Source organism: Portunus trituberculatus, chromosome 36 (assembly GCF_017591435.1).
Source record: "Portunus trituberculatus isolate SZX2019 chromosome 36, ASM1759143v1, whole genome shotgun sequence".
Taxonomy (NCBI): Eukaryota; Metazoa; Arthropoda; class Malacostraca; order Decapoda; family Portunidae; genus Portunus; species Portunus trituberculatus.
In genome coordinates this window covers 5,667,986-5,687,284 of record NC_059290.1, presented here as the reverse complement: position 1 = coordinate 5,687,284, position 19,299 = coordinate 5,667,986, and the positions used below count along the sequence as shown (strand labels likewise).

The following is a 19,299-nucleotide window of genomic DNA, read 5'->3' as shown; positions in this document are numbered from 1 at the left end:
TATATATATATATATATATATATATATATATATATATATATATATATATATATATATATATATATATATATATATATATATATATATATATATATATATATATATATATATATATATATATATATATATATATATATATATATATATATATATATATATATATATATATATATATATATATATATATATATATATATATATATATATATATATATATATATATATATATATATATATATATATATATATATATATATATATATATATATATATATATATATATATATATATATATATATATATATATATATATATATATATGAATGTCCTTTGTCTATCACATGTGTCACAAACAATCCGCCATAACATCACTTACCATTTCCCTGACAGTACAGAAATTTTGGCACAACCAAGTAGCATAGCACAAGCATATTCCCTTCTTTTTGTCTAGAGATTGAAAACATACAGTCTTCATTCCACCTCACTTCTTCCTCTGATAAAAGAACACAAAAGATATAAATCTTATCATAAGATTCCAGAACCTGTAACACAAAGAAAGTCTAAATAATATATCTATTAATATAAATAATTAGATAACAAGAATAGCTAGACAGAGGGAGGGAATAGAGGATATTGTTATTAAGGTTCACATTTAATACATCACAATAAAAGCTCATAGTCTTTAAGATAGGATGCAAGTCTCCATAACAAAACATTTCATGATGAGGGGATGATGCATGAGGCACATGTGTGTGTGTGTGTGTGTGTGTGTGTGTGTGTGTGTGTGTGTGTGTGTGTGTGTGTGTGTGTGTGTGTGTGTGTGTGTGTGTGTTTCACTGTTTGATCTGCTGCAGTCTCTGACGAGACAGCCAGACGTTACCCTACGGAACGAGCTCAGAGCTCATTATTTCCGATCTTCGGATAGGCCTGAGACCAGGCACACAACACACACCGGGACAACAAGGTCACAACTCCTCGATTTACATCCCGTACCTACTCACTGCTAGGTGAACAGGGGCTACACGTGCAATGAGACACACCCAAATATCTCCACCCGGCCAGGGAATCGAACCCCCAGTCCTCTGGCTTGTGAAACCAGCGCTCTAACCACTGAGCTACCATGTGTGTGTGTGTGTGTGTGTGTTACAATGAGTGCATGAGTGTGTATTCCCACCTATACAGTTTCACTATAAATAAGTTTATCACAGGAAATGGCTCCATCACTTGTAACTCTAAGGCTTCCTTCCCCTATAATTCTTCATGGGCTGTATTGGAGTTGGAAGGATCTTGGGAGGAGGAGGAGGAGGAGGAGGAGGAGGAGGAGGAGGAGGAGGAGGAGGAGGAGGAGGAGGAGGAGGAGGAGGAGGAGGAGGAGGAGGAGGAGGAGGAGGAGGAGGAGGGATCAGCAGAGAGCTTTTCCATAAGGTAATTAAATGATTCCACGCGCATGCTATCCAGAGCCTCCTGATTGAGTGGCCTGGACAGCAGCTTCTGGATGTGACTGAGGTGCTCCAGCTTGTTCCTCTGTGTCTTGATGTCCTTCATGAGGCGGGTCCTGGCACGCCGCAGCCGCTCATAATAGCGCTGCTCGTGATCATTTAAGTCAGTGGCTGCCTGAGAGAAAGGGACAGCCTTTACTAGTCTCTCATGAACTCGCTGAAGCCTCAATGTGGAGACTGTGATGTTATGCTGGAGCGTGGTTGAAGCAATGGCAGCCTCATGCAGTACTCCTTCCCGGCACTGCTCCCCACAGGCGTGCAATGCCAGGGTGAGGCGGTGTCTGGGCCCAAGGTCAGTCATGATAAAGGATATCACACTGGCCGGGGTTATGGGATGGGCGAGATCAAAAACTCGACTCTCAGACTTCCTGTAATGACAAACACCATTACTAGTGGATGGAAGAAGAGACCAGTAAAGATTCATCCTGCTAATCTAATGCAATGTGTTTTAAACTTGTAGACAGATATGTAATGCACAATTCATAAATGTAGAAACTAAAGACTGAAGCATATGCAGACTCCTCTTTCATGGCCACCAAGAAACAGGCACCAGAATATAATAGATTAGCTTGCTGTTTCTCTTATCATACCTCCATCTATATAACAACAATTATGTACAGGCAACCCCCGCTTAATGAAGGGGTTACGTTCCTAAAAACCCTTCATTAAGCGGACCAATTATAACAAGTTTAACCCGACTTGAGCTTCCATTGAGAGTAAACAAAGCAAAAGTGCATCATACTACAGTAAAAGGTTTAATGAAAGTAAAATTATGAAGTTAAACATTTAAGCAGTTGAATTTAAGACTAAGTCATTATAATGTACACTAATGTATGTATGTAACTTTATAATGTTGATGATCTTAAATTTATGAAGGAAGGGAGAGTGGAGCGGGAAATATGCTAGCTGGCAACCTGTGGAATGTAAACAAAGGGCGCATCATTGTACCGCATACAAAACTTATGTACCACATTACCACAAAGCTTTCCATTTTATTCATTGCACAGTCACGAGTTCAGGTGGTTCTTTTAGCTTGCAAGGAAGATATGATCTCACCATCCTTCTTAATAGAGTCTGCTGACTTGAAAATGGTAGACAGTAGATGGGGTCAAACCATGGTGGGAAGCAATGCAATTAGTTTTCTTGCCTCTCATGTCTGTGAATAATATCCAGCTTCACTTCGAGAGTAAGAGACTTCCTGGTCTTCTTAGCAACGCTAGGCGACATTGCAGAGCGTTTTAGTGGCATGTATAGCAAGGGAAGACGAGCTGCTGCTGACGATGTTATTGTTTTGAACTAGGGGAGTGAGTGGTGCGCGTTTTGTCCACATTAGGCGCTGGTGTATTCAAAAGCCAGTCAGCTTGCGTGATATGGTGGGGCTTTCAAACTTGGAAAAAATTACCTGGATAAAATTTCGTTAAAGCGAGTTTGGTGTTCGTTAAACGAGCAGATGGTAGTAAAAGGAAACCTTCGTTGTAGTGAAATTTCGTTGTATGAACCTTCCTTAAGCGGGTGTTGCCTATACTTAGAGCCTTTATGAATTAACAATCTCTTATATTACTTGACTAGATGATGATTTCTCATGTACATTCATCTCTTCTTATTTAAAAAGAGACATTGAGATCACCATACCTGAAGGGAGGATGGACAATGATGGTGGGCAGGCTGGCAAAGTGCAGGTGCCATGGCAGTGTGTTCCCCACTGCATTGATCCGGGCAAAGGTGATGTCAGCTATATGGCGCATTGTGTGTGCCACTGTCAGGAATGTATGTCCTATGCTGCTGCACGCCACACAGTTACTGTTGTAGTGCAGCACCACCACAGTCTGTAACACACACACGCATGAGTGTGCGCACTAGTGCGTGCACACACACACACACACACACACACACACACACACACACACACACACATACACACATAGAGAAGAGGGAAAGGAAGATAGAGATGAATCATACAAAGGAGACCAATTAAATTACAGAAAAGCCGATATTGACAACCTCAAGAGCTATTTTAAAAACGTAAACTGGGAGGAGATGGAAAACTCAGAGACGGTGCAAGAGAAGTATAACTTATTTTTGGAAATATACAAAACAGGAGTCAGGGAATATGTCCTGAAATATAGACCTAAAGAAGAAGGAAAGAAAGATTGGTTTAATGCAAGGTGTGCTATGGCAAAGGAGAAAAGAGATGGAGCATGGAAAAGGTGGAGGAGAAATAGAAATACAGTAAATAAGGAAAACTTCAAGGCAGCGAGAAATGAATATGTTAATGTGAGGAATGAAGAGGAAAAGAACTTTGAAAAGGACATTGTTGAAAAATGTAAGGAGCAACCAAAATTGTTCTACAGATTCATAAATGGAAAAATTAGGCAAAAAGAAACAACAGAAAGGTTAAAAGGAGAGAACGGGATAGTGGAAGACCCCAAAAGTATGGCAGAACTATTAAATAATAAATTCCAGGAGGTCTTTACTAAGGAATCCAAATTTGAAAGGCCACAGGGTAATAGAGAGAGTCTATATGAAAGAGATTAAAGTAACCAAGCTTGAAATAAAAGAGTTAATGAAGGAACTGGATGGAGAGAAGGCAATGGGACCGGATGAAGTCACAGGCAGAATACTGAAAGAATGTAGGGAAGAACTAGCAAGTCCTATATACATCATCATAAAATGCTCAATAGAAAATGGAACAGTACCAGTAGAATGAAAAAGAGCTGAGGTGGTTCCCATATATACGAGCGGAAGGAAGGAAGAACCTTTAAATTACAGACCGGTATCACTAACTAGTGTAATATGCAAGATGTGTAAAAGAGTAATAAACAAACAATGGATTGACTTTCTTGAAGACAACAAATTATTATCAAATAGCCAATTTGGTTTTAGAAAAGGTCAGTCGTGTGTAACAAATCTATTGAGTTTCTACTCTAGAATAGTTGATAAAGTACAAGAGAGATAGGGATGGATTGACTGCATTTATTTAGATTTAAAAAGGGCGTTTAATAAAGTGCCACATGAAAGATTACTTCGGAAGTTAGAGGAGAAGGGTGGCTTAAAAGGAAGCACATTGAGATGGATGGAAAATTACTTGAGGGGGAGAGAAGTAAGGACGGTAGTTAAAGATATGAAGTCCAAGCGGAGAGCAGTAGACGGCGGAGTGCCACAGGGGTCAGTATTGGCGCCAATACTTTTTCTCATATATATAAACGACATGCCAGAGTGAACAGCTACATAAATCTGTTTGCGGAAGATGCAAAACTGTGCAGAGTTATAAAACAAAAAGAGGATTGTGAAATACTGCAGGAAGACATAAACAAGATCTGGAAATGGAGTAAAAAATGGGAGATGGAATTCAATGTGGACAAAAGCCATGTCATGGAAATGGGAAAAAGTGAAAGATGACCAGTGGGAATCTATAAGATGGGAGATGGAGTAGAACTAGAAAAAGTAAAAGGACTTGGGAGTGACGATGGAAGAAAACAATCAACCAGTAAGCCATATTGATAGAATTTTCAGAGAGCCATATAATTTGCTAAGGAATATTGGATTAGCATTTCACTACATGGACAAAGAAACGATGAAGAAATTGATAAGTACTAAAATAAGACCCAGATTGGAATATGCAGGAGTTGTGTGGACCCCCATAAAAAGAAACACATAAAGAAATTGGAGACTACAAAAAATGGCTACAAGAATGGTTCCAGAATTTAAAGGGATGACATATGAGGAGAGACTAAAGGCTATGGATCTACCAACCCTGGAAGAAAGAAGGGAGAGAGGAGATCTGATACAAGTTTATAAATTGATTAATGGAATGGATTAAGTGGATAATGAAAAACTAATCCTGAGAGAAGAATATGACATTAGAAGCACAAGGTCGCATAGTAAGAAACTGAGGAATGGAAGATGTCTGAGAGATGTTAAAAAATATAGTTTCCCGCAAAGATGTGTTGAGACTTGGAACAATTTGAGTGAGGAAGTGGTGTCAGCAAAGAGTGTGCATAGTTTTAAAGAAAAAATTGGATAAGTGTAGATATGGAGACGGGGCCACACGAGCGTAAAGTCCAGGCCCTGTAAAACTACAACTAAGTAAATAGGTAAATACACACACACTCGAGACACGGACAAGGAAGGACACAGTAATCGTCGCTCCGAGCATCAGCTGATCCCCACTACCTGTTGTTTGTGTTTGCAGAGGCCTGGGAGTAGTGTAGACTCGTTTTCATGTATACAGTGTTTGAGAATCATGAGTAAGGAAGAGATTACATCTAAATGCAGGTATGAGGCTAGGGAAAGAATGGAAGAAGAGGATGAATATGTTGATGAGGGTGAAAGGGCACTGAAAGGTTTTGATACGGCAAATACTTCCCTATTTAAGAGAGTGTTGGATATTGAAATGATGTATATAAACATAGATGGGGTTTTATCAAGTAATTTAGAATTAAGAGATTATATAAAGAAAGATGAACCAGATATTGTATGCCTGGTTGAAACAAAATTAAATGAGGCAATAAAAATAGACTAATAGGTATAATATATGGAGGAAAGACAGAATGGGTAAAGGAGGAGGAGGAGGAGTCATGATGATGTTAAGGAAAGAGATGGTGGTAAACCAAGTGGAGTGTGGAGAAGGAAAAACAGAAGTACTGTATATTAAGATACATATTAATAAAAAAGAGTTAACAATCATTGGAACATATGTGCCAAAAAAAAAACCAAATTCATGGACCAATCAAGAATATAAAGACATGATAGATGACACAATAAGGAGTGTAACGAGAATCATTAAAGAAAGGAGAAAAGTGATATTAGTAGGAGATTTCAACTGTAAAGAAGTGGACTGAAAAAATTATGAAAGTGGTATGGGGGAAGAAGCCTGGGGGGATAGATTCATGAACCTAATGATTGATAATATGATGGACCAAAGAGTAGAGGAAAACACAAGATTCAGAGGAAACGATGAGCTGGTGAGATTGGACCTAGTTTTTACAAGGGGTATACAAATGAACGATGATATAAGATATAAGTGCCCATGGGAAAGAGTGACCATGTAATATTAGAAATGGATATAGAAGATGGAAAGGAAGATAGAGACGAATCATACAAAGGAGACTGATTAAACTACAAAAAGGCTGATACTGAAAACCTCAAGAACTATTTTAAAAACGTTAACTGGGAGGAGATGGAAAACTCAGAGAGGGTGCAAGAGAAGTATAACTTATTTTTGGAAATATACAAAACAGGAGTCAGGGAATATGTCCCGAAATATAGACCTAAAGAAGAAGGAAAGAAAGATTGGTTTAACGAAAGGTGTGCTAGGGCAAAGGAGAAAAGAGATGGAGCATGGAAAAGGTGGAGGAGAAATAGAAATACAGAAAATAAGGAAAACTTCAAAGCAGCAAGAAATGAATATGCTAAGGTGTGGAATATGGAACAGTACCAGTTGAATGGAAAAGAGCTGAGGTGGTTCCCATATATAAGAAAAGAAGGAAGGAAGAATCTTTAAATTATAGACCAGTATCACTAACTAGTATAATATGCAAGATGTGTGAAAGAGTAATAAAGAAACAATGGATGGAGTTTCTTGAAGACAACAAATTATCAAATAGCCAATTCGGTTTTAGAAAAGGTCGGTCGTGTGTAACAAATTTACTGAGTTTCTACTCTAGAATAGTTGATAGAGTACAAGAGAGAGAGGGATGGATTGACTGTATTTATTTGGATTTAAAAAAGGCATTTGATAAAGTGCCACATAAAAGATTACTGTGGAAGTTAGAGGAGAAGGGTGGCTTAAAAGGAAGCACATTGAGATGGATGGAAAATAATTTGAGGGGGAGAGAAATAAGGATGGTAGTTAAAGATATGAAAGCCAAGTGGAGAGCAGTAGAAAGCAGAGTGCCACAGGGGCACAGTATTGGGGCCAATACTTTTCTCACATATATAAACGACATGCCAGAGGGCGTGAACAGCTACATAAATCTGTTTGCGGATGATGCGAAACTGTGCAGAGTTATAAAGCAAAAAGAGGATTGTGAAATACTGCAGGAAGACATAAACAAGATCTGGAAATGGAGTAAAAATTGGGAGATGGAATTCAATGTGGACAAAAGCTATGTCATGGAAATAAGAAAGAGTGAAAGACGACCAGTGGGAATATATAAGATGGGAGATGGAGTAGAACCAGAAAAAGGAAAAAAGGAAAAGGACTTGGGAGTGACGATGGAAGAAAACAATCAACCGGTAACCCATATTGATAGAATTTTCAGAGAGACATAATTTGCTAAGGAATATTGGATTAGCATTTCATTATATGGACAAAGAAATGATGAAGAAATTGATAAGTACTATTATAAGACCCAGATTGGAGTATGCAGGAGTTGTGTGTATCCCCCATAAAAAGAAACACATAAGGAATGTTATCGCTGTGGCACAGAAACAAAGCATGTGTAAGTTTAAGGTACTGGATTAAGAGTAAAATGTGGAGCAGCATCACAAGGATAGTATATGATGAGTACATATAGGAGTAAAGGTGAGAAGTATCCATCACATGTGTTTACAAAACTGTTGGCCGTTAATGGAAGGGATGCTGAGCTGGGCGTACATGACGGAGAGAGTACGACTCCTAGGGGTTGCGAGGGCGCTCGGGACAGATAAGAACATAGGAGAGTTCCTGATGATGACGAAGGAACGAGGGCCCAGATTACACCCCAGCTCAGGAAGCGGCAGGCAAGGAAGGTCGAGCTCACCCTTGTCTTATAGAAGACCCCAAACACGTAAGTTCGCTGTCATCCCCCTTTGGTCATTCACATGTACGAGTAATGAGAATGATATGATAATACCTTGATGACTGCTGTTTGTGCTTATATTGTGTTAGTTGTAATTCGCTTCTAGATGGTGTTTCGTAGGAAATGTGATTGAGATATGAGTAAAGGTAAAGTAATTCTGGTATTAAGACAAGTTATCATTGTAGCAATTAAGCTGAGTTGTCATTGTAAAACGTTGTTGAAATGATTTTGTAACTGCCAGTGTACTTGTTGACGTAAATGTGTTCTCACAGGTTTTTGACCGAATGAAATAAATATTCGAGTCAAACGTGACGGGTCTGCTGTTCACCTTTAGCAAGGAAGTTAGAGACTACAAAAAATGGCCACAAGAATGGTTCCAGAATTTGAAGGGATGATATATGAGGAGAGACTAAAGGCTATGGATCTACCAACCTTGGAACAGAGAAGGGAGAGAGGGGATCTGATACAAGTTTATAAATTGATTAATGGAATGGGTCAAGTGGATAATGAGAAATTGATTCTGAGAGAAGAATATGACATTAGAAGCACAAGATTTCATAGTAAAAAACTGAGGAAGGGAAGATGTCTGAGAGATGTTAAAAAATATAATTTCCTGCAAAGATGTGTTGAGACTTGGAACAGTTTGAGTGAGGAAGTGGTGTCAGCAGAGTGTGCATAGCTTTAAAGAAAAATTGGATAAGTGTAGATATGGAGACGGGACCACACGAGCATAAAGCCCAGGCCCTGTAAAACTACAACTAGGTAAACACACACATACACACACACACAAATACAGTTTTTAATCTCTTACATTGACAAAAAAAGAGGTTCGAGTTGATCACAAGGTGATGGCTGTTTGGCATGGGAAAATTTCTTTTAATATAAATACTAGAATAATGAGCTTACAAATTAAGATGTCCCTATCTTTCTTCTTTGTAATTGTATTTTGTCTTCAAAGAAATCTAACAAAGAACTCACCAATGTTCATTAATAATTTCTTGACAGTTTATTTTTTAAAATCTCAATTTCTTCACGGTGTATTTTCTAAAATCTCAATTGTTCTATAATACAACAGGATTTACAACAACAGATCTTCCTTAAGATACAATTAGTAGCTTTCCTAAAAATGGCTGGTTTTCACTTGCTTATTTTTTGTTCTAGTGTGGAATTTCAAAACCTAAAATCACTTGCATTGTTCAGCCAGGAAAAGGAATGCCTCACACACTCACTCAAATGCCAATGATGCCTCATCATTCTACCACTTTTTATTTATTTATTTATCTATTTTTTACATTACCAAATGGCTGAAAATCAACTACAAATACATACTCTTAGTTTCTTTTAAAACTTAAGTTAAACTTTGGATCCACCCAAGCAGTGCCTACTGGAGTTCACAGGATTTGATGAGAAACAACAAAAACAGTACAGCTCGAAAACTGACCTCAGTCTTCCTACAATCCCTGAGAACATGAATAATGACTCACTCACTCACCTTGCCTGTCTGCTGTGTGACCTTGAAGTAATTTTCAGCTGTCAGTTCCTGGATGCACATTTGGGAAGTACCACAGTGTGTCATTTCTTTTTTCCCACTCACCAAGGTTCTAGAATGCAACAGTTTTTACAGCACAAAATATATGTTGCTTCCACAGGATTCTAAAATCTGTACCTCTCCTTAATTCTTTATTCCTGCCATTTGGTTAAAATACTTGCACTTTCACTCATGAGAAACAGCACACATTACACGCAACACATATCACATGAATAGTAATTTGAGTCAGCCTGGCACATGCCTTGTTACAATGAGGTAATTAATTAGATAATTAATTAATCAGACAATGAGACACTAAACCAAAATGAAAACTGCTAAATTCAGCTTCCAAAAAGAACAGTAAAATGAAAGTTCTAACTGAGCCTCATTAACAACACAACTACAAGCATGTCATCTTGGTTTCAGTAACATCTGAATATTGAAAATATAAGAAATCAACAAAAGGATATCTACATAAAAAAAATCCAAATTGATACTTGTCAAAGAAAAAAATATTTTAAAGGATGACAAGAAGGGAGCATAGCAAAACATGACAGTTTGAATAAATCATAACTGAACTTTGTAAGTTAGTTTGGAGTAAAACAAAATAACTGATAAAAATTCTACTATCTCATCAGCACTGATGAAGGGAAAGAATGGAAGCAATGCACTATTGAAATAAACAAATAAGTGGTGTGAAGCAAGGAAAGTAAGCTGCAGCACCACCTCACCTGTCAAGAAGTCCATGAGTGTAGTTGAGGATGAAGGCTGCCAGAGTGTGCTTGGACAGGCTGGCATCCAGGATGAAGTGAGCCTCTCTCTCCACGTCCACAATGACTGCAGCAGTGTTGGGTGGGTCACGGGATGAGAGGTTCACTCCGAGTCTGCTGGCCATGTCCTGGTGGTGCAGGGAATCCACCGCCAGGAAGGAGAGAGTCTTGTTTGTTCTGCATCCCAAGCCTGAAAGGAATCATGTGGAGTCATGAAGGAATCCTGCACACATGCACACATCACAAAAGCCAATGTTCTGTTTTGTGATATACTGCAAACCAGCAAGACACTGTGATGATATCCATGTCCAGGTGCTATCTATTTACATAACCAATAACATGTTCACAATGCTTTTGCCTCATTGTATTATTCAATAATTGTTACAAATACTTAAGGTAAAAAACTGACTCTCCACTATGTCAATAAATAAAGTTGATACATTTTGTGAAACTTTATCTATTTTACATTTTTTATTTTTCATCATTATTATTATTATTATTTTTTTTTACTTTGTCCATTCCTACATTGTGAACGAGCGTCTAAAACTTTCCCCTTGTTAAGCACGAACCTGTGATATCTAGTGGGGAATTTTGATCCTTGATGAAAGGCACAGGGCCAAGCAGGGATCCCTGGAACAATCTTTTACACTGCTCTTCCCCTGACAAGGCTTGTAGTCTTTCTACGTAGTCGTCATGCTGGCCAGCTTTTATAGTCTGAAATTAACACCAAATCATGTAGGTTTTGTACAGAACATGTAATAAATACATTCTTCACTTGTTTATTATTGAGCTTGACGGGGTATTAGGGATGGCACATAAAGTCATGTATGAGTCAGGTCGGAGGATCCTCAAGAAAGATCAGCCTAAATGTAAACACGTCTTTGAACATTTGGTGGGTGAGACACTGGTTACCCAAACCACTTGATCTTCAAAATGACTCAGATGTCTGGACTCTAGAATATAGGTTTTGTGAAGCCAGCAGGTGTATACACACACACACACACACACACACACACACACACACACACACACACATAAATAAATACTATAATAAGACCCAGATTGAAATATGCAGGAGTAGTGTGGACCCCTCATAAAAAGAAACACATAAGGAAATTGGAGAGGCTACAAAAAAATGGCTACAAGAATGGTCCCAGAACTTGAAGGGATGACATATGAGGAGAGACTAAAGGCTATGGATCTACCAACCTTGGAACAAAGAAGAGAGAGGAGACCTGATACAAGTCTATAAATTGATCAACGGAATGGACCAAGTGGATAATGAGAAACTGATCCTGAGACAAGAATATGACAGAAGCACAAGATCGCATAGTAAAAAGCTGAGAAAGGGAAGATGTCTGAGAGATATTAAAAATATAGTTTCCAGAGATGTATTGAGACGTGGAACAGTTTAGATGAAGAAGTAGTGTCTGCAATGAGTGTGCACACTTTTAAAGTAAAATTGGATAAGTGTAGATATGGAGACGGGACCACACGAGCATAAAGCCCAGGCCCTGTAAAACTACAACTAGGTAAATACAACTAGGTAAATACACCCGGTAGCTCAGTGGTTAGAACGCTGGCTTCACAAGCCAGAGACAGTTCAATTCAGGCCGGGTGGAGATATTTGGGTGTGTCTCCTTTCACGTGTAGCGCCTGTTCACCTAGCAGTGAGTAGGTACGGGATGTAAATCAAGGAATTGTGACCTTGTTGTCCCGGTGTGGTGTGTGCCTGGTCTCAGGCCTATCCAAAGATCGGAAATAATGAGCTCTGAGCTCGTTTCGTAGGGTAATGTCTGGCTGTCTCGTCAGAGACTGCAGCAGATCAAACAGTGAAACACACACACACACACACACACACACACACACACACATTCGAGAGACACGGTTGTGGGCGGACGCACTGGCGCAATTCCGATGATCAGCTAATCTTCACTACACCTGTTGTATAGTATTTACAGTGGCCTGGGCAGGTAGTGTGGACTCATTTTTTTTTTCTCCATGAAATCAATTATTAAAGAATAATGAGTGAAAAAGATATTCCATCCAAATGCAGACATGAGGATAGAGAAGGGGCTGATGATGACTATGACGGTGAGGGAAAACGCGTATTCGAAGGGTTCGATACGACGACAACTTCACTACTTAAGAGAGTGTCAAATATTGAATGTAAACTAGATAAACTGATAAAGGAGAAGATGGAAATGAAAGAGAATAAAGAACAGGAAATGGAGTTTATAAGACTGAGAGAAAGGATAAGAAAAGTGGAAGAAAATGAAGCTAGGCTAAGAGCGGAAAACGAAGAACTAAAAAAGGAAGTAGCTAACTACAAGAAGCAGATGGAAGAAGGACTCGGTAAAGCCGAGAAAGAAAAGGAGAAGCTGAAAGATCTAGTAAACAAGGAAGAGGAAAGAGTACAGAACGTGATTAAAAAAGAAGTACAAGCATGGAGAGTCCAAGATAAGAAAGATAAGGCCGATTTTCAGGAGGTGATTCAAGAACAACTTAAAGAAAAAGAAGAAAATATGACAAACAAAATGATAGGAGTCCTCAAGACAAAAGAAAATCTAGTTAGAGAAATTGCAGAAAAAAAGAAGAGTGTAGTCGTATTTGGAATAAAAGAAAAAAATATAAAATATAGACCAAAAAGAAAAAGAAGAAATGAAATCAGTCAAAGACCTACTGAAGAATCTTAATGACGAAGATAGGCAGAACTTGGAAGAGGAAGTAGAAGAAATAAACAGAATGGGACCATATCAAGAAGGAAAACGAGACCAATTAAAATATTACTAAAATCACAAGCAGCAACAGAAGAAATATTATATAGAACAACAAAACTTAGAGAAACAGAAGGCTGCAAGGATATCTATATAAAGAAAAATAGAAATGAGGAAGAAAGGAAGAGATACAATGAACTGGCAGCAGCAGTAAGGAAAAGAATAATGAAAGGTCAGAAGAGGAGAAGAAGGCATTTTTGGAGAATTCTAGGAGACAGGATAAGGAAATGGTATATAAACGAGAAGGAAGAGAAAAAGTGGAACAAGTTTAACTAAAAATGATAAAGGCAAAAGACTAAAAATGATGTATACGAACATAGACGGGTTTTATCAAGTAAATTAGAATTAAGAGATTACATAAGGAAAGAAAATCCAGATATTGTATGCCTGGCTGAAACAAAACTAAATGAGGCAATCAAAATAGTCTTGGATAATAGGTATAATGTATGGAGAAGAGACAGAGTGGGTAAAGGAGGAGGAGGAGTCATGATAATGTTAAGGAAGGAGATAGTGATCAATCAAGTGGAATGTGGGAAGGAAAAGCAGAAGTATTGTATATTAAGATGCATATTAATAAAAAAGAGATAACAATCATTGTAACATATGTGCCACCAAAAACAAATTCATGGACCAATCAAGAATATAAAGACATGATAGATGACACAATAAGGAGTCTAATGAGAATCGTTAAAGAAAGGAGAAAAGTGATATTAGTAGGAGATTTCAACTGTAAAGAAGTGGACTGGGAAAATTATGAAAGTGGTATGGGGAAGAAGCCTGGGAGAAAGATTCTTAAACCTAATGATAGACAATATGATGGACCAGAGAGTAAAGGAATGCACAAGATTCAGAGGAAACGACGAGCGAGATTGGACCTAGTTTTTACAAGGGGTATACAAATGAATGATGATATAAGATATAAGTGCCCATTGGGAAAGAGTGACCATGCAATATTAGAAATAGATATAGAAGAAGGAAAGGAAGATAGAGACGATTCATACAAAGGAGACCGATTAAATTACAGAAAGGCTGATATTGAGAATCTCAAGAACTATTTTAAAAACGTAGACTGGGAGGAGATGGAAAACTCAGAGACAATGCAAGACAAATATAACTTATTTTTGGAAATATACAAAACAGGAGTCAGGAATATGTCCCAAAATATAGACCAAAAAGAAGAAGGAAAGAAAGATTGGTTTAATGCAAGGTGTGCTAGGGCAAAGGAGAAAAGAGATGGAGCATGGAAAAGGTGGAGGAGAAATAGAATCCAACAAACAAGGAAAACTTCAAGGCAGCGAGAAATGAATATGTTAAGGTGAGGAAGGAAGAGGAAAAGAACTTGAAAAGATATTGTCGAAAAATGTAAGGAGCAACCAAAATTGTTCTATAGATTCATAAATGGAAAAATTAGGCAAAAGAAACAATAGAAAGGTTAAAAGGAGAGAACGGGATGGTGGAAGACCCAAAAGTATGGCAGAACTATTAAATAAAAATTCCAGGAGGTCTTTACTAAAGAATCCAAATTTGAGAGGCCACAGGGTAATAGAGAGACAATCTATATGAAAGAGATTAAAGTAACCAAGCTTGAAATAAAAGAGTTAATGAAGGAACTGGATGAAGAGAAGGCAATGGGACCGGATGAAGTCTCAGGCAGAATACTGAAAGAATGTAGGGAAGAACTAGCAAGTCCTATATACAACATCATAAAATGCTCAATAGAAAATGGAACAGTGCCAGTAGAATGGAAAAGAGCTGAGGTGGTTCCCATATATAAGAGTGGAAGGAAAGAAGAACCTTTAAATTACAGACCGGTATCACTAACTAGTGTAATATGCAAGATGTGTGAAAGAATAATAAAGAAACAATGGATCGAGTTCCTTGAAGACAACAAATTAATATCAAATAGCCAATTTGGTTTTAGAAAAGGACGGTCTTGTGTAACTAATTTATTGAGTTTCTATTCTAGAATAGTTGATAGAGTACAAGAGAGAGAGGATGGGTTGACTGCATCTACTTGGATTTAAAAAAGGCGTTTGACAAAGTGCCACATGCAAGATTACTGTGGAAGTTAGAGGAGAAGGGTGGCTTAAAAGGAAGCACATTGAGATGGATAGAAAATTATTTGAGGGGGAGAGAAATAAGGACAGTAGTTAAAGATATGAAGTCCAAGTGGAGAGCAGTAGAAAGCGGAGTGCCACAGGGGTCAGTATTGGCACCAATACTTTTCCTCATTTATATTAACGACATGCCAGAAGGAGTGAACAGCTACATAAATTTGTTTGCGGATGATACGAAACTGTGCAGAGTTATAAAGCAAAAGGAGGATTGTGAAATACTGCAAGAAGACCTAAATAAGATCTGGGAATGGAGTAAGAAGTGGGAAATGGAATTCAATGTGAACAAAAGCCATGTCATGGAAATGGGAAAGAGTGAAAGACGACCTGTGGGAATCTATAAGATGGGAGATGGTGTAGAACTGGAGAAAGTCAAAAGGAAAAGGACTTAGGAGTGACGATGGAAGAAAACAATCAACCAGTAAGCCATATTGATAGAATTTTAGAGAAACATATAATTTGCTGAGGAATATTGGAGTAGCATTTCACTACATGGACAAAGAAATGATGAAGAAATTGATAAATACTATAATAAGACCTAGATTGGAATATGCAGGAGTAGTGTGGACCCCTCATAAAAGAAACACATAAGAAAATTGGAGGCTACAAAAATGGCTACAAGAATGGTCCCAGAACTTGAAGGGATGACATATGAGGAGAGACTAAAGGCTATGGATCTACCAACCTTGGAACAAAGAAGGAGAGAGGAGACCTGATACAAGTCTATAAATTGATCAACGGAATGGACCAAGTGGATAATGAGAAACTGATCTTGAGAGAAGAATATGACATCCGAAGCACAAGATCGCATAGTAAAAAGCTGAGAAAGGGAAGATGTCTGAGAGATATTAAAAATATAGTTTCCAGAGATGTATTGAGACGTGGAACAGTTTAAATGAAGAAGTAGTGTCTGCAAAGAGTGTGCACACTTTTAAAGTAAGATTGGATAAGTGTAGATATGGAGACGGGGCCACACGATCATAAAGCCCAGGCCCTGTAAAACTACAACTAGGTAAATACAACTAGGTAAATACACACACACACACACACAAACAGTACAGACAGGATAAGGAAATGATATATAAAAGAGAAGGAAGAGAAGAAAGTGGAACAAGTTTAACTAAAAATGATAAAGGCAAGAGACTAAAAATGATGTATATGAACATAGACGGGACGGGTTTTATCAAGTAAATTAGAATTAAGATATTACATAAAGAAAGAAAATCCGGATATTGTATGCCTGGCTGAAACAAAACTAAATGAGGCAATCAAAATAGACTTGGTAAATAGGTACAATGTATGGAGAAGAGACAGAGGGGGTAAAGGAGAAGGAGTCATGATAATGTTAAGGAAGGAGATAGTGATAAACCAAGTGGAATGTGGGGAAGGAAAAGCAGAAGTACTGTATGTTAAGATGCATATTAATAAAAAAGTTAACAATCATTGTAACATATGTGCCACCAAAAAACAAATTCATGGACCAATCAAGAATATAAAGACATGATACATGACACAATAAGGAGTCTAACGAGAATCGTTAAAGAAAGGAGAAAAGTGATATTAGTAGGAGATTTCAACTGTAAAGAAGTGGACTGGGAAAATTATGAAAGTGGTATGGGGAAGAAGCCTGGGAGAAAGATTCTGAACCTAATGATAGACAATATGATGGACCAGAGAGTAAAGGAATGCACAAGATTCAGAGGAAACGACGAGCAAAGATTGGACCTAGTTTTTATAAGGGGTGTACAAATGAATGATGATATAAAATATAAATGCCCATTGGAAAAGAGTGACCATGTAATATTAGAAATGGATATAGAAGAGGGAAGGGAAGAAAGAGAGGATTCATACAAAGGAGACCGATTAAATTACAGAAAGGCTGACATTGAGAATCTCAAGAACTATTTTTAAAACGTAAACTGGGAGGATTTGGAAAACAGAGACGATGCAAGAGAAGTATAACTTATTTTTTGGAAATATACAAAACAGGACTCAGGGAATATGTCCCAAAATATAGACCTAAAGAAGAAGGAAAGAAAGATTGGTTTAATGCAAGGTGTGCTAGGGCAAAGGAGAAAAGTTATGGAGCATGGAAAAGGTGGAGAAATAGAAATCCAGGAAATAAGAAAAACTTCAAGGCAGCGAGAAATGAATATGTTAAGGCAAGGAAGGAAGAGGAAAAGAACTTTGAAAAGGATATTGTCGAAAAATGTAAGGAGCAACCAAAATTGTTCTACAGATTCATAAATGGAAAAATTAGGCAAAAAGAAACAATAGAAAGGTTAAAAGGAGAGAACGGGATGGTGGAAGACCGAAAAAGTATGGCAGAACTATTAAATAATAAATTTCAAGAGGTCTTTACTAAGAATACCAAATTTGAAAGGCCACAGGGTAATAGAGACAGTCTATATGAAAGAGATTAAAGTAACCAAGCTTGAAATAAAAGAGTTAATGAAGGAACTGGATGAAGAGAAGGCAATGGGATGGATGAAGTCTCAGGCAGAATACTGAAAGAATGTAGGGAAGAACTAGCAAGTCCTATATACAACATCATAAAATGCTCAATAGAAAATGGAACAGTACCAGTAGAATGGAAAAGAGCTGAGGTGGTTCCCATATATAAGAGCGGAAGGAAGGAAGAACCTTTAAATTACAGACCGGTATCACTAACTAGTGTAATATGCAAGATGTGTGAAAGAATAATAAAGAAACAATGGATCGCGTTCCTTGAAGACAACAAATTAATATCAAATAGCCAATTTGGTTTTAGAAAAGATGGTCTGTGTAACTAATTTATTGAGTTTCTATTCTACAATAGTTGATTAGAGTACAAGAGAGAGAGGGAAGGGTTGACTGTATTTATTTTTTATTTAAAAAAGGCATTTGACAAAGTGCCACATGCAAGATTACTATGGAAGTTAGAGGAGACGGGTGGCTTAAAAGGAAGCACATTGAGATGGATAGAAAATTATTTGAGGGGGAGAGAAATAAAGACGGTAGTTAAAGATATGAAGTCCAAGTGGAGAGCAGTAGAAAGCGGAGTGCCACAGGGGTCAGTATTGGCACCAATACTTTTCCTCATTTATATTAACGACATGCCAGAAGGAGTGAACAGCTACATAAATCTGTTTGCAGATGATACGAAACTGTGCAGAGTTATAAAGCAAAAAGAGGATTGTGAAATACTGCAAGAAGACCTAAATAAGATCTGGGAATGGAGTAAAAAGTGGGAAATGGAATTCAATGTGGACAAAAGCCATGTCATGGAAATGGGAAAGAGTGAAAGACAACCCGTGGGAATCTATAAGATGGGAGATGGAATAGAACTGGAGAAAGTAAAAAAAAAAGGAAAAGAACTTAGGAGTGACGATGGAAGAAAACAATCAACCGGTTAGCCATATTGATAGAATTTTTAGAGAGACATATAATTTGCTAGGGAATATTGGAGTAGCATTTCACTACATGGACAAAGAAATGATGAAGAACTTGATAAGTACTTTAATAAGACCCAGATTGGAATATGCAGGAGTAGTGTGGACCCCTCATAAAAAGAAACACATAAGGATGTTGGAGAGACTATAAAAAATGGCTACAAGAATGGTTCCAGTATTTGAAGGGATGACATATGAGGAGAGACTAAAGGCTATTGATCTACCAACCCCTGGAAGAAAGAAGGGAGAGAGGGAGATCTGATACAAGTTTATGAATTGATCAACGGAATGGACCAAATCGATAATGAGAAACTGATCCTGAGAGAAGAATATGACATCCGAAGCACAAGATCGTATAGTTAAAAGCTGAGAAAGGGAAGATGTCTGAGATGTTAAAA

General features: G+C 37.7%; 1 protein-coding gene across 6 annotated transcripts in view; it reads right to left on the bottom strand.

Moving 5' to 3' along the window:
• Positions 1-1,025: 1,025 nt before the first annotated feature.
• Positions 1,026-19,299, bottom strand: part of LOC123513387 (thioredoxin domain-containing protein 11-like) — a 51,871-nt gene continuing 33,597 nt past the window's right edge. For 5 of the 6 annotated variants that reach the window (XM_045270514.1, XM_045270515.1, XM_045270516.1 and 2 more), the window contains 5 exons: positions 11,149-11,293; positions 10,541-10,769; positions 9,774-9,882; positions 3,132-3,325; positions 1,026-1,867 (listed from right to left, as the gene is read on the bottom strand). In XM_045270514.1, the coding sequence (XP_045126449.1) occupies positions 1,249-1,867; positions 3,132-3,325; positions 9,774-9,882; positions 10,541-10,769; positions 11,149-11,293 (1,296 nt within the window). In that variant the 3' untranslated portion in view covers positions 1,026-1,248. The remainder of the gene's footprint in view (positions 1,868-3,131; positions 3,326-9,773; positions 9,883-10,540; positions 10,770-11,148; positions 11,294-19,299) is intronic. The other variant, XM_045270519.1, reaches the window with a different exon arrangement.